The sequence below is a fragment of the Oncorhynchus mykiss genome, chromosome 11, assembly GCF_057628025.1.
Source record: "Oncorhynchus mykiss isolate SJ-2025 chromosome 11, ASM5762802v1, whole genome shotgun sequence".
In the NCBI taxonomy this organism is placed as follows: Eukaryota; Metazoa; Chordata; class Actinopteri; order Salmoniformes; family Salmonidae; genus Oncorhynchus; species Oncorhynchus mykiss.
The window spans coordinates 70,927,501-70,953,030 of NC_143032.1; the positions used below are offsets into that span (position 1 = coordinate 70,927,501).

The following is a 25,530-nucleotide window of genomic DNA, read 5'->3' on the forward strand; positions in this document are numbered from 1 at the left end:
CAGGTTCACTCTCTGACCTGCACGGTCACTTCCTGTCAGGGTCAAAGGTCAGAGCTAAAAAGGGCAGGCAGGCTCTCGTCCAATCAAAAAGCAGCTTAGGAGTGCCATCGTTCCCTTTTCAGCTACTCAGAGCTGCTTTTCAGGAGATATACTTCTAAGTCGTGTACTGTGCATGTAGCTGCTTTTCATCAATCAGACAGAGTGGTGGGTGGTACTGACCTCCAGCCCGTCGCATCATTTCCCCCCGGGCTCCGATGCCCCTCAGTAGGGAGTCCTCCAGCTGCATCTTGGCCTGCTGAGACTTCTGTAAGGCCTGCGTGCTCACCTTATCACTGCTCCGCTTCCCCTGCACAACACACACACACAATGCGTGAAGGCATGCACGCACAAGCACAGTGAGAATAACACACACATTTCTGTCCTATTTACAGACATTAATTAGGCATATACACCATGCAGGGCACAGATACACTTACCCTGTACTCAAAGCAGGAAACACAGATGGTGAGTAGTTCTAGCAGTCTGTTGAGCTGTGCTGAGGGCATGTCTACAGTCCAGCGCTGGATCAGACTCCTCTCAGCGTTCTTCATCACCCACAGGAAACACAGCAGCAGGTTACGACTGGTCTCTGCTGACAGGGTGGCCACTGCCTTAGCAGACTGCTACAGAGGAGAGAGACAGAGACATACTGTATACTTTAGAGTGGACAGAGATACTGTATACTTTACTTTAGAGTGGACAGAAACATACTGTATACTTTAGAGTGGACAGAGACATACTGTATACTTTAGAGTGGACAGAGACATACTGTAGTATAGTGTGGTTTACGGGTTCTTGTATTTTATTGGGATCCCAATTAGCCGCTGCCAAGGCTCTCCACAGGTACTACATGTAATTCAGAGGTTGAGTTTGATGAATATTCCATACAGACCAGTGATTGATGTCTACCATTGAGTAACACTATTACACAAAGTTAATTGGGACCTCTGATGAAGACAACCATTAAACTCCTACTGATTCCATAGATGCTATTACTCAAATGGCAGGCTTAAGGCCTCGACTTGAGTTCAATGTCAATATGTTAAACACTTTTCAAAACTGTAAAAAAATAAAATAACTACAGTTCGCATTGTGCATAGGGCATACATCCATCTAGCACAGCCAAAGTATAATAGGAGAGACAGAGGGAGGGTGTTCTGTGGCTGTGTGGTTGCCGTGGCTACATTTGATGGATGTGTGTGTCTCTCAGCACAGCCCAGTTCACTTATGATGATAATTCCTGCCCATAAAGCATCTCCCAGGGTGTGTGTGTGTGTGTGTGTGTGTGTGTGTGTGTGTGTGAGAGAGAGAGATAGAGCAATAGAGAAAGAGAGCTGGCATCTCATAATGGATGGTGTGTGTGTGTGCTTCCGACAGCTCATCAGTCTACCTCACAGCAGCACACCTACTACACCACCGCCCCCTTGTGGATGCGTGCACACACACACACATACGCGCACACGCACACAAGCGCACGCACAGAGCAAGGAATTTACTACTCTAATTGAAATTGTGAATGAATCATTTTAAAAAGCTAACTTAATTCAGGTCTGATGGAGGAACCCAAACATACAGTATGTGCTTGGAGGTGAAAGAAGAGTCCTACTGATACAAAACCATGGCAACATTCCTACAGCCTTACCACAGACGCCATGGAAGCCAGGGCATTCCTCGCCAAGGTGTTGAAGGGATTGCCGGCGATTGCCATAGCAATAGACTGATTAATGGGCGGGATGTTGTCGGGGTCTTCGTCTGACCCTCCGGTCTTGCTCTTCCCTCCGCGAGCCTCGGACACTACGGAGACACACAAGTGTCAAATACACAGAAGTTACTAAGGAGATAGGTTGAAAGGGGAGAAGGTTTGAAGGTTTGAAGGGGAGACTATGGTGGGGAGTCACATTTGTTGAGAGCAAAGATTTTGGGGGTATTTTATTTGGATCCCCATTAGCTGTTGCAAAAGCAGCAGCTCCTCTTCCTGGGGTCCACATGAAACATGACATAATACAGAATGACATAATACAGAACATCAATAGACAGGAACAGCTCAACGACAGAGCTACGTAAAAAAAAATTAAAGGCACACGCAGCCTACATATCAATGCATACACACAAACTATCTAGGTCAAATAGTGGAGAGGCGTTACTCCGCGAGGTGTTGCTTTATCTGTTTTTTTAAACCAGGTTTGCTGTTTATTTGAGCAATATGAGATGGAAGGAAGTTCCATGCAATAAGGGCTCTATATAATACTGTACGCTTTCTTGAATCTGTTCTGGATTTGGGGACTGTGAAAAGACCCCTGGTGCCATGTCTGGTGGGGTAAGTGTGTGCGTCAGAGCTGTGTGTAAATTGACTATGCAAACAATTTGGGATTTTCAACACATTGTTTCTTATTAAAAGAAGAAGTGATGCAGTCATTCATATCAGCCCCCTGATTACAATGAAGAGCAAAACGTGCCGCTCTGTTCTGGACCAGCTGCAGCTTAACTAGCTCTTTCCTTGCAGCACTGGACCACACGACTGGACAATAATCAAGATTAGACAAAACTAGAGCCTGCAGGACTTGCTTTTGGAGTGTGGTGTCAAACAAAAGCAGAGCATCTCTTTATTACAGCTAGACCTCTCCCCATTTTTACCACTATTGCATCTATATGTTTTGACCATGACAGTTTACAATCTAAGGTAACGCCAAGTAATTTAGTCTCCTCAACTTGATCAACAGCCTCACCATTCATTACCAGATTCAACTGAGGTCTAGAACTTAAGGAATGATTTGTACCAAATACAATGCTCTTAGTTTTAGTGATGTTCAGGACCAGTTTATTACTGGCCACCCATTCCAAAACAGACTGCAACTCTTTGTTAAGGGTTTCAGTGACTTCATTAGCTGTGTTTACCGATGCGTACATGGTTGAATCATCAGCATACATGGACACACAGGCTTTGTTTAATGCCAGTGGCAGGTCATTGGTAAAAATAGAAAAGAGTAGGTGGCCTAGAGAGCTGCCCTGCAGAACACCATACTTTACATGTTTGACATTAGAGAAGCTTCCATTAAAGAAAACCCTCTGAGTTCTATTAGATAGATAGCTCTGAATCCATGATTGTTACCACTCAGCCACGGCCCTGCACCAAACGCTCTCTAAACACAGTTCACATCAACCCAGTTCCAAACCAATCAACCAACTCCTTAGCCAGACTCTACATTAAGTCCCAATGGGCAGGGTATAGGTGTGGGTATGGGATGTGGCAAGGCCAGTACCTGTGAAGTCCAGGTAGTTGATGGAGTCAATGATGATGCCCACCAGGGGGAGGTAGAGAGTGGCCACCTTGGCCCGGACGTCAGGACGGGTACAGCGCTGGTCCAGGTCATGGGCACACAGCAGACTGTAGGTGGCGTTGATGGCCTTCTTCTGGACCTTACCCCTACACACACACACACACACACACAATCTTATAAGCACACACACATATTTTTGTTTGTGTCAGTGTGTAGTTGACAGACCCCTCACATTCCATGTCACAGTTTCCTGAGATTGTGGGCAGTGAGGTGTGTGTGTGTGTGTGTGTGTGTGTGTGTGTGTGTGTGTGTGTGTGTGTGTGTGTGTGTGTGTGTGTGTGTGTGTGTGTGTGTGTGTTTGTGTGTGTACCAACCCCTCTGACTCCATGTCCAGTGCAGCGCTGAGCTCAGTGAGCAGTAGACCAGCGAGGTAGTGCTGCTGTTTAAACTCCTGGGACAGCTCAAACAGCCCCAGGATCCTCTGCTCCTGGAAACTACAGGAACTGGAGCTCTGCAGAGAGAGAGACGGGGGAGGATAGAGAGAGGGAGAGATGGGGGAGGAGAGAGAGAGAGACGGGGGAGGAGAGAGAGAGAGACGGGGGTGGAGAGAGAGAGAGACGGGGGAGGAGAGAGAGAGAGACGGAGGAGGAGAGAGAGAGAGACGGAGGAGGAGAGAGAGAGAGACGGAGGAGGAGAGAGAGAGAGACGGGGGAGGAGAGAGAGAGAGACGGGGGAGGAGAGAGAGAGAGACGGGGGAGGAGAGAGAGAGAGACGGGGGAGGAGAGAGAGAGAGACGGGGGAGGAGAGAGAGAGACGGGGGAGGAGAGAGAGAGAGACGGGGGAGGAGAGAGAGAGAGACGGGGAGGAGAGAGAGAGAGAGAGACGGGGGAGGAGAGAGAGAGAGAGAGACGGGGGAGGAGAGAGAGAGAGAGACGGGAGGAGAGAGAGAGAGAGACGGGGGAGGAGAGAGAGAGAGACGGGGGAGGAGAGAGAGAGAGAGACGGGGGAGGAGAGAGAGAGAGAGACGGGGGAGGAGAGAGAGAGAGAGACGGGGGAGGAGAGAGAGAGAGAGACGGGGGAGGAGAGAGAGGGAGAGACGGGGGAGGAGAGAGAGAGAGAGACGGGGGAGGAGAGAGAGAGGGAGACGGGGGAGGAGAGAGAGAGGGAGACGGGGGAGGAGAGAGAGAGAGACGGGGGAGGAGAGAGAGAGAGAGACGGGGGAGGAGAGAGAGAGAGAGACGGGGGAGGAGAGAGAGAGAGAGACGGGGGAGGAGAGAGAGAGAGAGACGGGGGAGGAGAGAGAGAGACGGGGGAGGAGAGAGAGAGACGGGGGGGAGAGAGAAAAAGAGAGAGACGAGGGAGAGATAGACAGGAAAGGGAGACGGGTGAGAGAGAGAGACGGAGGAGAGAAAGGGAGATGGGTGAGAGAGAGAGAGACGGTGAGAGTGAAAGAGAGAAAGAGGTTGGAATATAAAAGGAGAGAGAGTATTTAAAGCCAGAGAGAGAGAACCCACCTTACTTAAACATACTACACTATAACTTGAAATCCCAAAGTCAGGTGAGTGCTGGAGACTGGTCAATATGATTTTGACTGACGTGCAAACTGACCTGTGAGGAGATGGATGGGCATGGAGAGACGGGTGCAGAGGCAGGGCTACTGAAGTAAAGGCTGAGGTTGAGGTAGTGCTCGTGACTGCACAGGATACGCAGGAACTCCAATCGCATGCTAATCAGGGTTGGCATGGAAACGGTCTTTGTCGACATCTGGGGAGGGGGGGGGGTAGGTTAAGGTCAGCTTAGGTTATTGACATGGGATATGGTCAGAGACATATCAGAGTCTGGAATTGGTCACCTCCTTTGTAATTATGCAGTGACAACATCCTTCATGTAACTACCATGTAACTACCATATTTTGTAGCGTCTTGCGGTAGTGTCTTGTGGTTAGGGTAGTGTCTTGTGGTTAGGGTAGTGTCTTGTGGTTAGGGTAGTGTCTTGTGGTTAGGGTAGTGTCTTGTGGTTAGGGTAGTGTCTTGTGGTTAGGGTAGTGTCTTGTGGTTAGGGTAGTGTCTTATGGTTAGGGTAGCGTCTTGCGGTAGTGTCTTATGGTTAGGGTAGTGTCTTGTGGTTAGGGTATTGTCTTGCGGTTAGGGTAGTGTCTTGCGGTTAGGGTAGTGTCTGTCGGTTAGGGTAGCGTCTTGCGGTTAGGGTAGCGTCTTGCGGTTAGGGTAGCGTCTTGCGGTTAGGGTAGCGTCTTGCGGTTAGGGTAGCGTCTTGCGGTTAGGGTAGCGTCTTATGGTTAGGGTAGCGTCTTATGGTTAGGGTAGTGTCTTATGGTTAGGGTAGTGTCTTATGGTTAGGGTAGCGTCTTGCGGTTAGGGTAGTGTCTTGCGGTTAGGGTAGCGTCTTGCGATTAGGGTAGCGTCTTGCGATTAGGGTAGCGTCTTGCGATTAGGGTAGCGTCTTGCGATTAGGGTAGCGTCTTGCGGTTAGGGTAGCGTCTTGCGGTTAGGGTAGTGTATTGTTGTAGTGACCTGGTTGCAGTAGTTTTTGACCAAGATGAAGACAAAGCCTCGGTCCATGAGAGACAGCAGGTCATACAGGAAGAAGGCCAGGCTGATGTTCACCTTCTCTGCCTGCTCCAACTCCTAACAACAAAAACAAACAAAAACATGATTTCAGTTAAAAACAGCCAATGGTCTCCTTAGAGACATCAGGATAAAAAATAAAAAGCAAACTGCATTTAGTGATGATTTGATAGATTGGGTCTCTGAAAAAGTGTTTGTAAGTTTACTAAAGGCTCATAATGACATCATTACTAACCTTCTGCTGTTTGACCAGGATGGTCCCTATCTCAGCAGTAACCACAGAGACGATGGTTGTGACATCATCTTTGAAGCGGTCTGAGAAGCGGCTCCTGCGAGGGACGTCTTGCTTCTCCAGCTGAGACACATGCTGGGCCATGCTCTTCACCTGGACGGACACACACACACACACACACAATTAAGCTAAAAATGCTAGAGCTTCTTTGCCATTAAAGTAAATAGATAGTGTAGAAAACATTAGGAACATCTACTCTTTCCATGACAGACTAACCAGGTAAATCCAGGTGAAAGCTATGATCCCATATTGAAGTCACTTGTTAAATCGACTTCAAATCAGTGTAAATGAAGGGGAGGAGACATGTTAAAGAAATATTTTGAGACATGGATTGTGTATGTGCTCCATTCAGACGGTAAATGGGCAAGACAAAATATTTAAGTGCCTTTGAACGGGGTATGGTAGTAGGTGCCAGGCGCACCGGTTTGAGTGTGTCAAGAACTACAACACTACTGGGTTTTTCACGCTCAACAGTTTTCTGTGTGTATTAACAATGGTCCACCACCCAAAGGACATCCAGACAACGGGAGGCCAGTGGTTGAAAACAGGTCATTGATGAAAGATGACAAAAGAGGTTGACATGAATTGTGCAGAGCAGCAGGCAGGCTCCAGTTAGTCAACTGACAGTCCAGTACAACATTGGTTGAATGCACAACTTGTCATACCTTGACACGAATGGGGTATGGCAGAATGGGAATGGCAGAATGGGATATGGCAGAATGGGATATGGCAGAATGGGATATGGCAGAATGGGATATGGCAGAATGGGATATGGCAGAATGGGGTATGGCAGAATGGAGTATGGCAGAATGGAGTATGGCAGAATGGGGTATGGCAGAATGGGGTATGGCAGAATGGGGTATGGCAGAATGGGGTATGGCAGAATGGGATATGGCAGAATGGGGTATGGCAGAATGGGGTATGGCAGAATGGGGTATGGCAGAATGGGGTATGGCAGAATGGGGTATGGCAGAATGGGATATGGCAGAATGGGGTATGGCAGAATGGGGTATGGCAGAATGGAGTATGGCAGAATGGAGTATGGCAGAATGGGGTATGGCAGAATGGGGTATGGCAGAATGGGGTATGGCAGAATGGGGTATGGCAGAATGGGGTATGGCAGAATGGGGTATGGCAGCTGCGTTCCACATCTTTCAGCAGAAAGCCAAGAAAATGTGGTTGCAGTGGGCTAAGAAACTAAAACACTGGACAGTGGAGAATTAGAAAAACATTGCTGGATCATACTAGGGTATGGAGAAAACCACGAGTACGTGCATCCATCATGCCGCGTGTTAACATTACAGGCTGGTGGTGGTGTGATGGTGTGGGGTGTGTTTTCAGGGCATACATTGGGCCCCTGATAAAAGTGGAGCAACGTTTGACTGCCACAGGATATCTGAACATCATCGCCAATCAGGTGCATCCCTTCATGACAGCAGTGTATCCGTCTGCAAATACATTTTTTCAGTAGTATAATGCCCCATGCCACAAGGCTAGGATTGTCCAGGAATGGTTCCACAAACATGACAGTGAATTGAGTTTACTGCAGTGGCCTGCCCAGTCACCAGATCTCAATCCAATTGATCATCTGTGGGATGAGATGGAACGAGCTGTTCAGAGTAGAGATCCACTACCAGCCAACTTGACACTACTGTAGGAAGCATTGGAGTCAACATGGGCCAGCATCCCTGTGGAACGTATTCGATACCTTGCAGAGTCCATGCCCTAATAAATTGAGGCTGTTCTGAGGGCAAAAGGGGATGCAACTCAATATTAGGGAGGCGTCCTAATGTTTGTACATTCAGAGTTTATTGAACACACTCACCAACAGTTCAAAGAAGAACCAGGCATATTTATACGCGTTCTCTCTGCAGACTCCTGTGCTGACCACAATCTGTAGAGCCAACTCTTCATGGAACTGCTGTCAAAGGAGAAAAAGAGCCTTGGGTCACTACCACCACTAATACAGTAGTGTCTGGTAACCTACATGTAGAACACAGTGTACTACTTCAAAGGACCACATCAATCCTGGACTCAGTGTTCTAGCGGATGACAACCTATGCGTTAGAGAGAAAGAGAGATTAGAGAGAGGGAGAGAGACTCAGACAGACAGACAGACGTATTTACTGACTGAATGACGGACTGACTGCTGGTGCCACAGTCCTCAGTTCAACACAAACCAGAGTTAGTCAAATGCACTGTGACCCAGCCAGTGAAATCTGATACAGCATTTCAAAGGGTCTGGTCTTATTTGAACACGGCAAACACAAGAACAGCACCTCAAAACAGAGTGATTTTGAAATGCGCACACACACACACACACACGTTTAATCTCTGTTAAATCTTTGTGACTGTGTAGACCCACAGTTCAATGCCATGTTCAGGTTCTATTTCACATACTCGTGTGGTTCGCTCTGACAGCAGAGAAATCCACATTATCTGTTACAGATTTAACATTTTACTGGCTGCCATGTAACATCCTACTTCGACATTTATAGAACCTTCTACTCAGAATGCAAATGAGGATGTTATGGTCAGTGTTTGGCCAGTATGGGGCGGCAGGTAACCTAGTGGTTCTAGCGTTGGGCCAGTAACCGAAAGGTTGCTAGATCGAATCCCTGAGCTGACAAGGTAAAAATCTGTCATTCTGCCCCTGAACAAGGCAGTTAACCCACTGTTCCTAGGCCGTCATTGTAAATAATAATTTGTTCTTAACCGACTTGCCTAGATAAAGAAAATATGGAAGATACTTTATGGAAGTCTACATGCTACAGTAGGTGATCTGGTCTGCTCAGTGCCACACTGCCCTCTGCTGGTGACTGTTGGCATCACAGAGGTGAATAAAGACATTTATTCCCGGGATCTTTCTGGTAAAAGTTACTTTTCTGTTGGAGGGCCGGGTCCCGCCCGTAGAGCTCTGAGGGTGGCTGCTCACATCCACATAGGTCGACATACGACTGCCTGGGTTGTTCTGGCCCTGAGGGAGAGGACAGCAACAACAAGGTGGTCATGAAGAATCTGAATCTGACTCGACTATCTGGACTATTGTAGCTTCAGACACACAGAGACAAACAGATGTGGTGTGTGGGTCCCAAATTGCACTCTGTTTCCTAAATAGTGCACTACCTTTGACCATGGTCCATGGGGAGCCATTTGGAAATCAGACATGGTTTTAGTTGGCCAAAACCAGTGAGTCTACACTACAGCCATAGACCCAGGGGATATCAAAAAAGCCTTGAAGGTACTGATGTGTTGTAAACCAACAAACAGTCAGAGGATATGCTAGAGGATGTAGCTACAGTAACAACATGTGTTTGTGGCAGGCTCATGACAGAGGATGTTCATTGACTCTGTGTTTGTGGCAGGCTCATGACAGAGGATGTTCATTGACTCTGTGTTTGTGGCAGGCTCATGACAGAGGATGTTCATTGACTGTCTTTAGTGTAGCAGTACCTTTTCCCACCTTTTTTAAAAGACGAGTAGAGATTCACGAGTTAAAGGGATACTTTGGGATTTTGGAATTGAATCTACTTCTCCAGAGTCCGATGAACTCGTGGATTTCATTTGTATGTCTGTGTGCAGTTTGAAGGAAGTTGCTCACTTAGCGCAATTACTAACTAGCTTTAGAGGAATGACTGGAAGTCTATGGTAACAGCTAGCATGCTCAGTGTCCTTTAAGAGGAGACAAAGTGTGAGCAGTGGACTCGGGATTTGAACATCCAGTGTTACCCACACAACCACGACCCTGTATCTGTAGCAGTACCTTAGCTGACAGGATGTTTTTCACCTCTGTGTCTTCTGCACTGTGTGGGGCAGGGATGTCAGGGTTGCTGCTGCTGCGGAGCCGGGACTGCAGTAACATGGTTCCTACTGTGCTGGCCGAGGCCCGCCCCATAGTACTGTAGCGGCCCTCAGTGGGAGGTACCACACCCCCTGGACCTGGGCACACAGGGGAGAACCATGTCACTGGATGATCGACCTGAACGCCACACTTCACCTGCACACTGAAGAAGGTCATTAAGTTGAAACTTTCTGCAACATCGTTTTGCTTGCGGACCCATCACACTATCTATCTTTATTCACAGGTGTTACGCACCAACCACACTTTTGGGAGAGCAACCTTGTCACTGGCATGATCTACCTGGTTACACGTTACCTTAGTTGCACAGATCTGCACTACTATAGCATTGTATTGATGTAATTACACAGTTCCCCTTCATTTCAGTGACTTCTGTTTCATGCAACGTATCTACAGTTCGGGTGTTCAGCTGAGCACATTCCTGTAGCGCAAATACCACTATGTCCATTCTCTTCACAAGTTAGACTGTCCATACAGTCACATCACCATGACAACGTGTCCGGTGGTTCCTTCCTACCTGTGTTAAGGAGCTCATTGGAGTCAGGCAGACGGAACACCCAGTACAGGTATGTTGCTAAGAGACCGTTCCTGCCCTGCTGGTCCCTGGCCAACTCTTGGCTGTTGTGGAGACTGTTGACGATTGACACCACTGACTCAAACGCTATCTGGGCCAGGTTGGCTAGGAAATAAAACACACACACACAGTTAGTTACAACAAAACACGTCTCAAACCTATCAGGTCACACTACTTGTCTGTCTGAAAGCCCTGGTGACATGTCCCTATAGATACCCGTCTGTCTGAAAGCCCTGGTGACATGTCCCTATTAGGTACCCCGTCTGTCTGAAAGCCCTGGTGACATGTCCCTATAGATACCCGTCTGTCTGAAAGCCCTGGTGACATGTCCCTATAGATACCCTTCTGTCTGAAAGCCCTGGTGACATGTCCCTATTAGGTACCCCGTCTGTCTGAAAGCCCTGGTGACATGTCCCTATAGATACCCGTCTGTCTGAAAGCCCTGGTGACATGTCCCTATAGATACCTGTTTGTCCAGCGATGACCATGGGCTGCATGATGAGGGTGAACAGTTTATCTAAGACCAGATGGAGGTAGAGGACCAGAGGTTCTAGTCTGGAGGACGACAGGGAGATGATGCTCAGCTTCAGCTCATGCTCCAGCTTGTTCTCCGGAATCTTCTCTTCCCGAACCCGGAGAGGGAACGTCACTCCACCCTCCAGGGCATGGCACAATGTGAAGAAACGCTCCAAGTGGTTGTCCTGGGGAGGGGGAGGTGTAAATAAATGACTACATAGTGTGTGTGTGTGTGTGTGTGTGTGTGTGTGTGTGTGTGTGTGTGTGTGTGTGTGTGTGTGTGTGTGTGTGTGTGTGTGTGTGTGTGTGTGTGTGTGTGTGTTAGACTTACCTGTGTGTGTACTGAGGACACAGCCTGTATCTCCAGGTTGAAAACTCCTTTGTGACTTTCCATCCACTTGACTGGAGGAACCTGAGGGGTAATCCTCTGCAGAGAGAAAGATTGGCATATTAAGAACCTGAGGGAGAATGTTCTGCAGAGAGAAAGATTTGCATATTAAGAACCTGAGGGAGAATGTTCTGCAGAGAGAAAGATTGGCATATTAAGAACCTGAGGGAGAATGTTCTGCAGAGAGAGAGGGAATGTTCTGCAGAGAGAAAGATTGGCATATTAAGAACCTGGGGGAGAATGTTCTGCAGAGAGAGAGGGGATGTTCTGCAGAGAGAGAGGGGGAATGTTCTGCAGAGAGAGAGGGGGAATGTTCTGCAGAGAGAGAGGGGGAATGTTCTGCAGAGAGAGAGGGGGAATGTTCTGCAGAGAGAGAGGGGGAATGTTCTGCAGAGAGACAGGGGGAATGTTCTGCAGAGAGACAGGGGGAATGTTCTGCAGAGAGACAGGGGGAATGTTCTGCAGAGAGAGAGGGGGAATGTTCTGCAGAGAGACAGGGGGAATGTTCTGCAGAAAGAGGGAGAATGTTCTGCAGAGAGAGAGAATGTTCTGCAGAGAGAGAGGGAATCTTCTGCAGAGAGAGAGAGAATGTTCTGCAGAGAGAGAGAGAATGTTCTGCAGAGAGAGAGGGGGAATGTTCTGCAGAGAGAGGGGGAATGTTCTGCAGAGAGAGGGGGAATGTTCTGCAGAGAGAGGGGGAATGTTCTGCAGAGAGAGGGAATGTTCTGCAGAGAGAGAGGGAATGTTCTGCAGAGAGAGGGGGAATGTTCTGCAGAGAGAGGGCGAATGTTCTGCAGAGAGAGGGCGAATGTTCTGCAGAGAGAGGGCGAATGTTCTGCAGAGAGAGGGCGAATGTTCTGCAGAGAGAGGGCGAATGTTCTGCAGAGAGAGGGTGAATGTTCTGCAGAGAGAGGGGGAATGTTCTGCAGAGAGAGGGGGAATGTTCTGCAGAGAGTGGGGGAATGTTCTGCAGAGAGAGGGGGAATGTTCTGCAGAGAGAGAGGGAATGTTCTGCAGAGAGAGAGGGAATGTTCTGCAGAGAGAGAGGGAATGTTCTGCAGAGAGAGGGGGAATGTTCTGCAGAGAGAGGGGGAATGTTCTGCAGAGAGAGGGCGAATGTTCTGCAGAGAGAGAGGGAATGTTCTGCAGAGAGAGGGGGAATGTTCTGCAGAGAGAGGGGGAATGTTCTGCAGAGAGAGGGCGAATGTTCTGCAGAGATATCATGTCTGTTGCCATCTAAACCCAATCAATAAATCAGTACATCAACAAATTAATTAAAGGTACATGAAAGTGATATTTTCTCCCCCAGGGGGAGCCACTCCACTCTTAACATTTTTGTGATACAACTTATGTTAAACTGTTGTCTGGAGAAGTGAAATGGCCAAATGAATGTTACCTCAGGTGAGTGCAGTGAGTAGTTGACAGGCAATCTGTCCAGGGCGATAGGGAGGCAGTACTGACCAGTCTGTAGTCTGTCAGTACTCAGTATAGGCAGCCACTACAGTACACAGGGGGATAGACAGAAGATCAGCCACAGCAAACATTGACAACGAACAAATACATACAGGGGGGGACGCATCTACCTCGCCACATCATTGAGAAGAATCACTTACTAGTATATTGATCATAAATAACCAGCACCATGTTCAGTAGAGTATCTGCACGTTCAGATGAGACCAGGACCCATATTCATAAAGGCAGGGTTTACACAGGCAGCCTAATTCTGATCTTTTGTCAATCATTGGTCTTTTGACCAATCAGATTAGATTACACAGGCAGCCCCATTCTGGTCTTTCGCCCAAATATTAGCAAATAAATGCCGCCATTATGTCTCAGAGTTGGAGTGCTGCTCTAGGATTAGTTTAGGATTTTAGATCACAATTAATAAGATTGCTTGGACAGGGCAAACCTGATCCTAGATCAGCACTCCTACTGTGAGGCACTTTATGAATATAGGCCCAGGTGAGACCAGGCATGAGGGGTCAGACTTACAGAGTAACCTATGAGTGTCTCACTGGCTCCAGTCTGGTTCTGTTTCTGTTGACAGCTGATGTGGTAGAATGTGAACAGCAGGTGGTGTCTCTCAGTCAGCCTGGCAGGCAGAGCCATCTTCACCTCCTCATAGAAGTCTGGAGACCTGAGGCACAGTCACATAGGACAGAGGTCAGAGACAACACAAAAAAAGGGTTAGATTGTTATATTAGAAAATGTAGCATGTTATGCCGTAGTTGTGTTATTGTAATTTAGCATGTAGTATTTAAAATAGCATCCACTTGCTTGTTATGGTACGTGACTGGGGTGTATACTTCCTGCACAAACTCAGGACCATTCGATTTTCCAAAAATGACCTACGAGGAAAAAGAAAGCAGAGTAAACTCAATGAAACCATGTTGTACAATGTCACAGCAACATGGGTGAGTGTGTGTGTGTGTGTGTGTGTGTGTGTGTGTGAGAAACTCACAGGCATCACACAGCTGGGGTCTTCTCCACTCATAAACTGGATTTTAATAGTGATATTCCTTCCTCCTGAAGTCAGCCTGTTGACAAAGTTGAGTCGCTGGGGGTATACATAGAGCAGGTTCCTGGAGAGAGAGGGAAAGGGAGGGAAAGGGAGAGAGAAGAGAGACAAAGGGAGGGAGAGAGATGGTAAAAGAGAGGGAGAGAGATGGTTATTTTTCTGTTTACAGCACTGCATACTCAAATGACTTCCTAACGATGAAAGGAATGATGTGGTCACTGTAGAGAGTACCAGGTGAGGACAAACTCCACCTCTCCTTCCTCCCAAAATATGCACTTGTTCACTTCCCTTCACTGATTCGAAAACAAAATGACTGGTATAAGAAATATGGTGGAAACTCCCACTAGTTCATGCCTCCACAAATCAGCAGCCCAAGCCCTAAGTATAGCCTGGTAAACGTCAGTGCCCAGAGTTCTTCCTGGTCAGGTGGTCAGGATATGACCATCTTCTATCAGCACCACAACTCCTATTCAGAGTTAGATGAAACACATCCATACTACACCACTAGATGGCACCTGGTGAAGCTAACAAATGCATGATATTACACAATACACCACGTGGGCCTGAAAACTAGTCTTACCAATGAACCAGATGTGGTGTGAACATTAGTGTGAGATTAAAAACTATGTAACAATGTAGTCATCTGTCCCGAGACAGGAGACACACTCTTAGCCTGTGTCCCAAACGGCACCCTGTTCCCTGTATAGTGGACTACTTTTGAACAGAGCCCTATAGGTAATAGGGTGCCATTTGGGACACAGTGTTCATCTAGCGAGCAGTGAGGAGGAAGGAGTGAAATGTTGACAGCATTGGGGGTTGTGTCAGGTCAGACTGGTTGTAGAAGTCCCAGCAAACCTGTTCAGGACATTGATGGAAAATAGAAGGCCTGAAGCTACAGTATGTGCTGTGTTAAATACCTTCATGACTGTCTAACATGTGTAAAGCTCACATGAAGGGACATGTGTACATGGTGCTTAGCATGGAGACAGATACTACTACACTAGTAAGTCATGAACCTGGCCCACCTGTTTACACTGCTTGAAGCGATGTGCTATGGTAAATCCATGCAGTCAAACTAAAGCTTTGAGGAGAATATGCAGAATATGCAATATTCAAAAAGTGGTTTCAGGAGAATTGAGTGAGTGTACTAACCTGTAAATGCTTTTGTGCAGTCTGTGTGTGTGGTATGCATCGACACATGTGTGTAAATGCTTTTGTGCAGTCTGTGTGTGTGGTATGCATCGACACATGTGTGTGTGCTCACCTGTAAGTGCTGTGTGGAACATAGACCTCGCTGGAGGGGAACTCCAACACCTCTTTGACAGGTCGGACGTTCTTCTCAGCCAGTGGTTTGACTGGGATCAGCTCAGTAGACAGACAGGCCACTGGGTTGTCATGGACCGGAGTCACATCTAGTCTTATTGTACCTAAAATAGATCAAGTCAAATACAGTCTGAAACTATGTTCATTCAGAATTATTCCAAAGTAGGTAAATATGAGAAAGTTCAGTCCCACAGGTTTTCACCACTATAAGCAATTGATTCTGAATTATACAAAATAGCATATTCAGCTAATTTAAATGCATGAAGTCACTTAAACCCAGATAAAACAGACACTTGTTCTTAGAAATGGGACATTCTAGTCACTAGTTGTTGGGTTGAATGGAATGAAACAGCACACAGACACCCAGGTCTTGCTGTGTGGTTGAATAGCGGATCACCTGGTATGGTTTTAATTCTTCTCTGCAGGGATGAGAACTTCTTGATGTCTGCCAGGAACTTAAACAAGTCCTCATCACTCAGACGGTCCCCCTCCTTAAACAAAGCAGGGTCCAGTTTAGTCAAATGAACATGTCTTTGTGTACAAGATACAGTGATATAATGTCTCTGAACACCTCAGAATTAAACATTGTGAATTTGTAGTGTTGCACAGCAGACTTCTTTCCTCTTTTCCATCAACTTCATAGGAAGGTGACATATTGCTGTCTTTTCCATCAACTTCATAGGAAGGTGACATATTGCTGTCTTTTCCATCAACTTCATAGGAATGTGACATATTGCTGTCTTTTCCATCAACTTCATAGGAAGGTGACATATTGAGCAGTGCAACAAACTGTTGTTATGAGATCAACTCTCCACAGTCGCTAGTAGGAAGGAAAAATGCACCCTTGTTGGAGAATGTATGGTATGTCTATATGATACCTGGCCAGGTCTTATCAGGTGTCTGCTCTGTGGATTATGTGTGGAATGAAAGAATGCCTTGTCTCGAGGCGATATCCACAAGGTTAAGCATTCTCTAAGACATTCTCTGTCTAAGAGATTCTCTGTCTAAGAGATTCTCTGTCTAAGAGATGCTCTGTCTAAGACATGCTCTGTCTAAGACATGCTCTGTCTAAGACATGCTCTGTCTAAGACATGCTCTGTCTAAGACATGCTCTGTCTAAGACATGCTCTGTCTAAGAGATTCTCTGTCTAAGAGATTCTCTGTCTAAGAGATTCTCTGTCTAAGAGATTCTCTGTCTAAGAGATTCTCTGTCTAAGAGATTCTCTGAGCTTAGTGATGCTTATGTCGCTGGATCGATGTTTATATTGTAGAGTGTGTTGTTTTCTCTAGTGCATGTGGTCAGACCTGCTTGCAGAAGGTGCTGATGGTGATGGTAGCAGGTTTGAAGGCAGACATGTTACACTGGTCTTCCATGGTACCGAACCTCTCTGAGTTCCTCCTGGGCAACTGACCTCTCTTTTCCAGACTGCTGGATTTACCTGGATAGGGGAGGAGAGGTCAGTCAAGTCAGGTACAGAAAAGTAAAGTAAGATTAAACAAGCCTTGGGCGCCAGAGTTAACCAGCTTATCGCGCACGCACGCACGCGCACACACACACACACCCACACCTACCGTTGAGGCTGTCAGAGTCGGTGGTGTCTCGGTCCAGTGTGGCGGTGCTGATGACGTTCATGATGTTGACTGTAGCCCAGGCAAAGGGCATGCGGTAGCGACCAAGTCTCTGACAGAACATCTCAGACTGATTACGCAGCTTCTCCAGCTTCTCCTTGTTCTGACCCAGGGAACCACACATAACCACAATTAGAACCTATAGCTATGTCTGTGTGTGTGTGTGTGTGTGTGTGTCATCATGGCACTCTACCTTTGCTGAGTCCGTCTCCTTCATGACCATGTATGGTTCCGCACAGTCACTGATCTCTCCCTGCTGCAGCACCTTCTCTATCTGAAACACAGCCAGGACACAGAGGTACATCACTCTGAAACAAAGCCAGGACACAGAGGTACAACACTCTGTACCACAGCCAGGACACAGAGGTACATCACTCTGTACCACAGCCAGGACACAGAGGTACATCACTCTGTACCACAGCCAGGACACAGAGGTACATCACTCTGAAACACAGCCAGGACACAGAGGTACATCACTCTGAAACACAGCCAGGACACAGAGGTACATCACTCTGAAACACAGCCAGGACACAGAGGTACAACACTCTGAAACACAGCCAGGACACAGAGGTACAACACTCTGTAACACAGCCAGGACACAGAGGTACATCACTCTGTACCACAGCCAGGACACAGAGGTGTCCAAGCTAATACTGTACACAGGGATCTATGGAGAGTTGCCTACTGTATGCTACGTTACCCACAGATTGATAGGGGCACCATAGGTAATATGTGTGAGGAGGTAGACACGTCAGGGCTGTGGGTTCAATTCCAGCTGGGGCCAACCATATGAAAATGTATGCAGGCAGTACACTACTGTTAAGTCACTTTGGATAAAAGCTTCTGTTAAAATGGCATATATTTAGTTCTATAGTGTTCACCATATTGACCAGCAACTGTAGATACTGTAGGTGCCGTACAGACGTGTGTATTACCTGAACAAGCAAGTACTGCAGATAGGTGCAGGTAGGTGAGATGGGTATCTTACCTTGATGACCAGGTAGATGTCTGGGGAGGGGTATGTGATGGAGAAGATGGCTGCTCGGGAGAGGGTGGAGTGGTCCGTCTGTGGCGTGTGGGGTTTCAGGAACCCTTTAAACTGGTCTGAGTTCAGATCACAGTAGAAGTTCTCGGATATCTGAGGAAGTCAAACAGAGAGGGTCAGCGTTAGAGTTCATCTTAGTGGTGGATTACATGAGTGTCCATTCATCTCATGGTAGATCATATGGCTGGAGAGGCACCAACCGGAAAAAAATTACAGAAATAGTGGAGAGACTACCTGAACTTGTCCAACAAGAAACGCTCATTTACAATTTCCGTTGCAAACGCAATGGTGTGCCCTAATGAACTAATTCCCGTATAGGAATTAGTATAGGGACACAGGCCTTTTTCCTCATCCTACGTTCCAGCTGGTTTGTGTCCGACAGGCTTCTGACCCATGTTATATAAGAGACTGGTCACCATACAGAGTGCTGTTGAACCCATTCCCTCACCCAGCTGAGAGCTCTACTCTAAATCACCATCACACAGACAGTACACTGGCCCTACTGTAATACCACACAGACCGTAGTCTGTCCCTACTGTAATACCACACAGACAGTAGTCTGTCCCTACTGTTATACCACACAGACAGTAGTCTGTCCCTACTGTAATACCACACAGACAGTAGTCTGTCCCTACTGTAATACCACATAGACAGTAGTCTGTCCCTACTGTAATACCACACAGACAGTAGTCTGTCCCTACTGTTATACCACACAGACAGTAGTCTGTCTCTACTGTAATACCACACAGACAGTAGTCTGTCCCTACTGTAATACCACATAGACAGTAGTCTGTCCCTACTGTAATACCACACAGACAGTAGTCTGTCCCTACTGTTATACCACACAGACAGTAGTCTGTCTCTACTGTAATACCACACAGACAGTAGTCTGTCTCTACTGTAATACCACACAGACAGTAGTCTGTCCCTACTGTTATACCACACAGACAGTAGTCTGTCCCTACTGTAATACCACACAGACAGTAGTTTGTCCCTACTGTTATACCACACAGACAGTAGTCTGTCCCTACTGTTATACCGCACAGACCGTAGTCTGTCCCTACTGTAATACCGCACAGACCGTAGTCTGTCCCTACTGTAATACCGCACAGACCGTAGTCTGTCCCTACTGTAATACACCACAGACCGTACTCTGTCCCTACTGTAAAACCACACAGACCGTAGTCTGTCCCTACCGTAATACCACACAGACAGCAGTCTGTCCCTACTGTAATACCACGCAGACAGTAGTCTGCCCCTACTGTAATACCACACAGACAGTAGTCTGTCCCTACTGTAATACCACACAGACAGTAGTCTGTCCCTACTGTAATACCACACAGACAGTAGTCTGTCTCTACTGTAATACCACACAGACAGTAGTCTGTCTCTACTGTAATACCACACAGACAGTACTCTGTCCCTACTGTAATACCACACAGACAGTACTCTGTCCCTACTGTAATACCACACAGACAGTAGTCTGTCCCTACTGTAATATCACACAGACAGTAGTCTATCCCTACTGTAATACCACACAGACAGTAGTCTGTCTCTACTGTAATACCACACAGACAGTAGTCTGTCTCTACTGTAATACCACACAGACAGTAGTCTGTCCCTACTGTAATATCACACAGACAGTAGTCTATCCCTACTGTAATATCACACAGACAGTAGTCTATCCCTACTGTAATATCACACAGACAGTAGTCTATCCCTACTGTAATACCACACAGACAGTAGTCTATCCCTACTGTAATATCACACAGACAGTAGTCTATCCCTACTGTAATACCACACAGACAGTACTCTGGCTCTAGGATTTCTGTGGTATTCTGGATACAAAGTTAGAAAATAACACTTTTCTGTAAGTGTATGAGAAATTATTCATCTCGGCAGTGTCATTATTGACTGTTTCGTAACACTTTACCTGTACTCATCATCATACAGCATACAGCCTGTCATAGATGTGACATGCTAACTGTCCCAGGCAGAGATCTCACAAAGGGATGTCAATTTCTTACTAGAGGTCGACCGATTAATCGGAATTGCTGTGGCGGCCAGGTGCACGGTGTTTCCTCCGACACATTGGTGCGGCTGGCTTCCGGGTTGGATGCACGCTGTGTTAAGAAGCAGTGCGGCTTGGTTGGGTTGTGTTTCGAGGACGCATGGCTTTCAACCTTCGTCTCTCCCGAGCCCGTACGGGAGTTGTAGCGATTAGACAAGATAGTAATTACTTTGGATACCACGAAAAAGGGGGTCAAATTAAAAATAATAATAATAATAATAAAAATAAGAATGTGTTCTTAACTGACTTGCCTCGTTAAATAAAGTCGTAAAAATAAAAAATACCGATTTCCGATTGTTATGAAAACTTGAAATCGGCCCTATTTCAAGGTATTTTTTATTTTTACAGTGCCCTAGACCACTGCGCCACCCGGGAGGCCTACATTCATATTTTCAATGACGGCCTAGGAACGGTGGGTTAACTACCTTGTTCAGGGGCAGAACGACAGATTTGACCTCGTCAGCTCGGGGATTCAATCTTGCAACCTTATGGTTAACTAGTCCAACGCTCTAACCACCTGCCTCACGAGGAGCCTGCCCGTTACACAAATGCAGTAAGAAGCCAAGGTAAGGTGCTAGCTAGAATCAAACTTATCTTATAAAAAACAATCAATCAGTCAACCATAATCACTAGTTAACTACACATGGTTGATGATATTACTAGTTTATCTAGCGTGTCCTGAGTTGCATATAATCGATGTGTTGCGTATTCGTGAAAAAGGACTGTCGTTGCTCCAACGTGTACATAACCATAAACACCAATGCCTTTCTTAAAATCAATACACAGAAGTATATATTTTTAAACCTGCATATTTAGCTAAAAGAAAGGTTAGCAGGCAATATTAACCAGGTGAAATTGTGTCACTTCTCTTGCGTTCATTGCATGCAGAGTCAAGGTATATGGAACAGTTTGGGCCACCTGGCTCATTACGAACTAATTTGCCAGAATTTTACGTAATTATGACATAACATTGAAGGTTGTGCAATGTAACAGGAATATTTAGACTTAGGGATGCCATCCATTAGATAAAATACGGAACGTTTCCGTATTTCACTGAAAGAATAAACGTTTTGTTTTCGAAATGATAGCTTCCGGATTCGACCATATTAATGACCTACGGCTCGTATTTCTGTCTGTTATTATGTTATAATTAAGTCTATGATTTGATAGAGCAGTCTGACTGAGCGATGGTAGGCACCAGCAGGCTCGTAAGCATTCTTTCAAACAGCACTTTTGTGCGTTTTGCCAGCAGCTCTTCCCTGTGCTTCAAGCATTGTGCTGTTTATGACTTCAAGCCTATCAACTCGGGATGCGCGCTAATAGCGTTTCAAACGTCACTCGCTCTGAGACTTGGAGTAGTTGTTCCCCTTGCTCTGCATGGGTAACGCTGCTTCAAGGGTGGCAGTTGTCGATGTGTTCCTGGTTCGAGTCCAGGTAGGAGCGAGGAGAGGGACGGAAGCTATACTGTTACACTGGCAATACTAAAGACCCTATAAGAACATCCAATAGTCAAAGGTATAAGAAATACAAATTGTATAGAGAAAAATAGTCCTATAATTCCTATAATAACTACAACCTAAAACTTCTTACCTGGGAATATTGAAGACTCATGTTAAAAGGAACCACCAGCTTTCATATGTTCTCATGTTCTGAGCAAGGAACTTAAACGTTAGCTTTCTTACATGGCACATATTGCACTTTTACTTTCTTCTCCAACACTTTGTTTTTGCATTATTTAAACCAAATTGAACATGTTTCCTTATTTATTTGAGGCTAAATTGATTTTATTGATGTATTATATTAAGTTAAAATAAGTGTTCATTCAATATTGTTGTAATTGTCCTTATTACAAATAAAAATAAATATGTTTTATTTTTTATATATATATATATATATATTTCTTTTTTTTATTTTATTTTATTTTTAAAAAAAAAAAATTAAATCGGCCGATTAATCGGTATCGGCTTTTTTTGGTCCTCGGTATCGGCGTTGAAAAATCATAAATCGGTCGACCTCTATTTCTTACATTTCCTCAAGTCCTCTCTTATCACCTACCTTCTCATCGTTTTAGAGGAACAAATGTTAAGGGGATGGACATTGGATCTTTTTGTCCCATACACTTTGAGAAGGAGGCAAGGAGAGAGGGTGTAACGAATCGGGGAAAGACAAATTGAGAAAGAGTCTCTGTTTCTACGGCTCCTCACTTGTGACTGTGTCCTGAGAAGAGGATGACCCTACGGTGACCCTGTACGCTGTGAGTGTCATGTTAGGTCCCATTACGAACCCATTTACAACCTCCTCATTCCACATGTCACATTATGAGTCCTCTACAACAGTCTTTAACACTTCATAGCAGGACTGATGCTGCTAGCACACAACATAACACAGCATGGATTTCTTCCTCGGTCTCTCTCAAGTTTAATCTGAAGCAGACAGAAGAGTGTGACAGTTCTAAATGTGTTAAGTGGGGAATTGTGTGTGTGTACACACACACACACACACACACACACACATACACACACACTTGGGACCATGCTTCAAATTTCAACAGTTAATGTGGTCTACATTGTGACGGCATTGCAGTGTGTTAACTTTAAAAGCCAAGAGTTCCACAGGACTTCATATTAATTGTGATGAAACACAGCTGATGATTGCTGGCTGTGTTCTAAACATCTGGCATAAACCTCCCAATCCCCTGGACACACCATGATCAGTATGATCATATTCTACTGTAGGCCTACATTATACACACACCATGGTTGGCCTAATAATCACAACCATCTTCGCTGTAATAGTCTTCTATACACCCGTTATTAGTGTGTACTGTAACCATCTGTCAGTCGGTCAGGGCAGGACAGGATTAGAGAAATGTTGTCAGCGAACTATATCAACATCTGCTGCATATTTCCCAGATGTGAAACCAAAACCGCATTTCATTGCAGAGAAACAGTAAAGAGATGGTGAAAAAGAGAAAGAGAGACAGACAGACAGGGAGGGACAGAGAGAGAGAGAGAGACAGAGAGAGAGAGAGACAGAGAGAGAGAGAGAGAGAGAGAGCGAGAGAGACAGAGAGAGCGCGACAGAGAGAGCGCGACAGAGAGAGCGCGACAGAGAGAGCGCGACAGAGAGAGCGCGACAGAGAGAGCGCGACAGAGAGAGCGCGACAGAGAGAGCGCGACAGAGAGAGCGCGACAGAGAGCGACAGAGACCGAGACAGAGAGTGCTAGAGAGAGACAGAGACCGAGACAGAGAGAGAGAGACCGAGACAGAGAGAGAGACCGAGACAGAGACAGAGAGAGAGAGACCGAGACAGAGACAGAGAGAGACCGAGACCGAGACCGAGACAGAGAGAGCGAGAGAGAGAGAGCGAGAGAGAGAGACCGAGAGAGAGAGCGAGACATAGAGAGCCAGACATAGAGAGCCAGACATAGAGAGCCAGACATAGAGCCAGAGACAGAGAGAGAGCGACAGAGAGAGAGCGACAGAGAGAGAGCGACAGAGAGAGAGCGACAGAGAGAGAGCGACAGAGAGAGAGCGAGACAGAGAGAGCGAGAGAGAGACAGAGACTGAGACAGAGAGAGAGCGAGACAGAGAGAGCGAGAGAGAGACAGAGACCGAGACAGAGAGAGCGCGACAGAGAGAGAGCGACAGAGAGAGCGAGAGAGAGACAGAGACCGAGAGAGAAAGAACCCCAGTCACCAATCCCCTCTGTTCCAGATTGAGTCATGTCAAGTGTATTAGTTCAACAAACTGGACAGTATGTCATCCTTTTCCATAACTGGGGGATGTTTCATGGGCCTACAACATGGTGCCTTTTTCAGGCCCATCTGCATTGTGCCTTATGGATATTATGTAGAAGAGCATCATCTGGTTCCCTCGCCATGCAAGAGATGTAGTATATAATAAAGGATGCAGTGTGGCCAGACCACCAAAAGGTCAGCGGCTCAAATCCAAACGTGGTGCCCTTGAACCTTAAAACGCTAAATCCAATCCATAAACCATCCGGCTGTGCAAGTCCATAACACACATGCTACTCGTTTTTGCAGAACAGAACTGTGTTTGGATAGGAGAGTACAGTGTGAATCAGATGGGTTGGTTGTATGAACACGGCTATGCTTGGTCTACTGGAGAAGCCCCTCAGTCCCAGGGCTTCCGGACGTTCTGTCTACTGTGGCTAAAGTCTTCAGATATCACACTGATCCATCACTTCACTGACCAGCAACACAAATCTGACACACTGGTCAGGAGATCACCTGAAAGATAAAGCACACCTTGCAGACGAACTGATTAGAACATTTCCTGACTACCGTACATGTTGAATCGCAACTGTTCCCCCGACAACCAGCGCGTGATCTACTGCGCACGGCCGACGTTCGCTATGGTGCGTCTTGTCCTTAATAGGCATTAACCTCAACAACTTCAAGCTTCAACAACATGCGATTCTTCATGACCTTATAACACACAGTGGGCCGAAGAACACAGCACTGTAGCAACCTTTCAGAAGGAAACCCCTACTGTACCTTTTTCTTCTCTCTCAGGTCGTACAGAGCCAGGGTAGCAAATAGTGGTTCAATGTCAATCTCAAACCTATGGAGGACAGGGGAGAAAATATATCAGCCTGTCATTTCACAGCAGTGTGTCGACCAGCCAGCAAACATTGTCAATAAGCCTGACGTATAATGACATTTTATCTATTCTATAAAGTTCTGCATTGTTAATTGAGAAAGCACATAAGCATTTTGCTGCAATTGTGAATGTGGCGAATAGATTTCATTTGATTCTATTGATCAACTCAGGATACTCAACAGAAACATGGATTGTGGGTGCATGTACTCTCATAGCATTGAGACTTGGAACTGAGCCGATCGAGTGATAAGCCCAACTGTAAGTTGGGACAAGCAGCTGCCAAAACAATGTTTAGAGATGATGAAGAACTTAGCTGAAACCTTTGGCAGCTTTACGGTGTGGGAGAAGCAGAAAGAGAGAGAGAACCGAAAGAGAGAGAGAGAGACAGCGAGAGAGAGGAAACAAGAGAGACAGAGAGATACTAGCCCACAGAAAGTGTGTAAGAGAGGGAGAGAAAGGGAACGTGTCTCACAGAAAGTGTGTAAGAGAGGGAGAGAAAGGGAACGTGTCCCACAGAAAGTGTGTAAGAGAGGGAGAGAAAGGGAACGTGTCTCACAGAAAGTGATGGTCTTAAGGAAAGGTAACAACCACTGTACTGCAGAGCTCCCAGGCTAAAGACTAAGGTCCAGACCAAACTGAATGGTCTCCAACTTAACAATGGTCTGTCAATTGCAGTAGCAGACAAATGCATGCTAAACGTTGGGAACATTTCCCCATCATTCATATTGTGAGATAATCTTCTCCTTCTCACACAATCTTCCCTCACTCTGCCACCCTGTCCCACACA

At 46.3% G+C, this 25,530-nt stretch overlaps 1 protein-coding gene across 7 annotated transcripts in view; it reads right to left on the bottom strand.

The window, feature by feature from the left end:
• Window positions 1–25,530, bottom strand: part of LOC110535102 (dedicator of cytokinesis protein 8) — a 79,930-nt gene that overhangs the window by 23,009 nt on the left and 31,391 nt on the right. For 4 of the 7 annotated variants that reach the window (XR_016484672.1, XR_016484674.1, XM_036936203.2 and 1 more), the window contains 26 exons: window positions 24,638–24,704; window positions 17,990–18,139; window positions 17,195–17,275; window positions 16,945–17,104; window positions 16,678–16,811; window positions 15,770–15,863; window positions 15,314–15,476; window positions 13,993–14,113; window positions 13,809–13,879; window positions 13,524–13,668; window positions 12,928–13,029; window positions 11,475–11,570; window positions 11,094–11,328; window positions 10,571–10,732; window positions 9,958–10,133; window positions 9,076–9,171; window positions 8,020–8,115; window positions 6,138–6,287; window positions 5,849–5,962; window positions 4,926–5,081; window positions 3,692–3,828; window positions 3,300–3,463; window positions 1,682–1,833; window positions 477–662; window positions 220–346; window positions 1–32 (listed from right to left, as the gene is read on the bottom strand). The exon at window positions 1–32 is cut by the window's left edge and continues 53 nt beyond it. Coding sequence is in view for 4 of the 7 variants with exons in the window: in XM_036936203.2 (XP_036792098.1) it covers window positions 1–32; window positions 220–346; window positions 477–662; window positions 1,682–1,833; window positions 3,300–3,463; window positions 3,692–3,828; window positions 4,926–5,081; window positions 5,849–5,962; window positions 6,138–6,287; window positions 8,020–8,115; window positions 9,076–9,171; window positions 9,958–10,133; window positions 10,571–10,732; window positions 11,094–11,328; window positions 11,475–11,570; window positions 12,928–13,029; window positions 13,524–13,668; window positions 13,809–13,879; window positions 13,993–14,113; window positions 15,314–15,476; window positions 15,770–15,863; window positions 16,678–16,811; window positions 16,945–17,104; window positions 17,195–17,275; window positions 17,990–18,139; window positions 24,638–24,704 (3,367 nt within the window). In the remaining 3 variants the exon portion in view is untranslated. The remainder of the gene's footprint in view (window positions 33–219; window positions 347–476; window positions 663–1,681; window positions 1,834–3,299; window positions 3,464–3,691; window positions 3,829–4,925; window positions 5,082–5,848; window positions 5,963–6,137; window positions 6,288–8,019; window positions 8,116–9,075; window positions 9,172–9,957; window positions 10,134–10,570; window positions 10,733–11,093; window positions 11,329–11,474; window positions 11,571–12,927; window positions 13,030–13,523; window positions 13,669–13,808; window positions 13,880–13,992; window positions 14,114–15,313; window positions 15,477–15,769; window positions 15,864–16,677; window positions 16,812–16,944; window positions 17,105–17,194; window positions 17,276–17,989; window positions 18,140–24,637; window positions 24,705–25,530) is intronic. The other 3 variants (XR_016484673.1, XM_036936204.2, XM_090191064.1) reach the window with 1 other exon arrangement.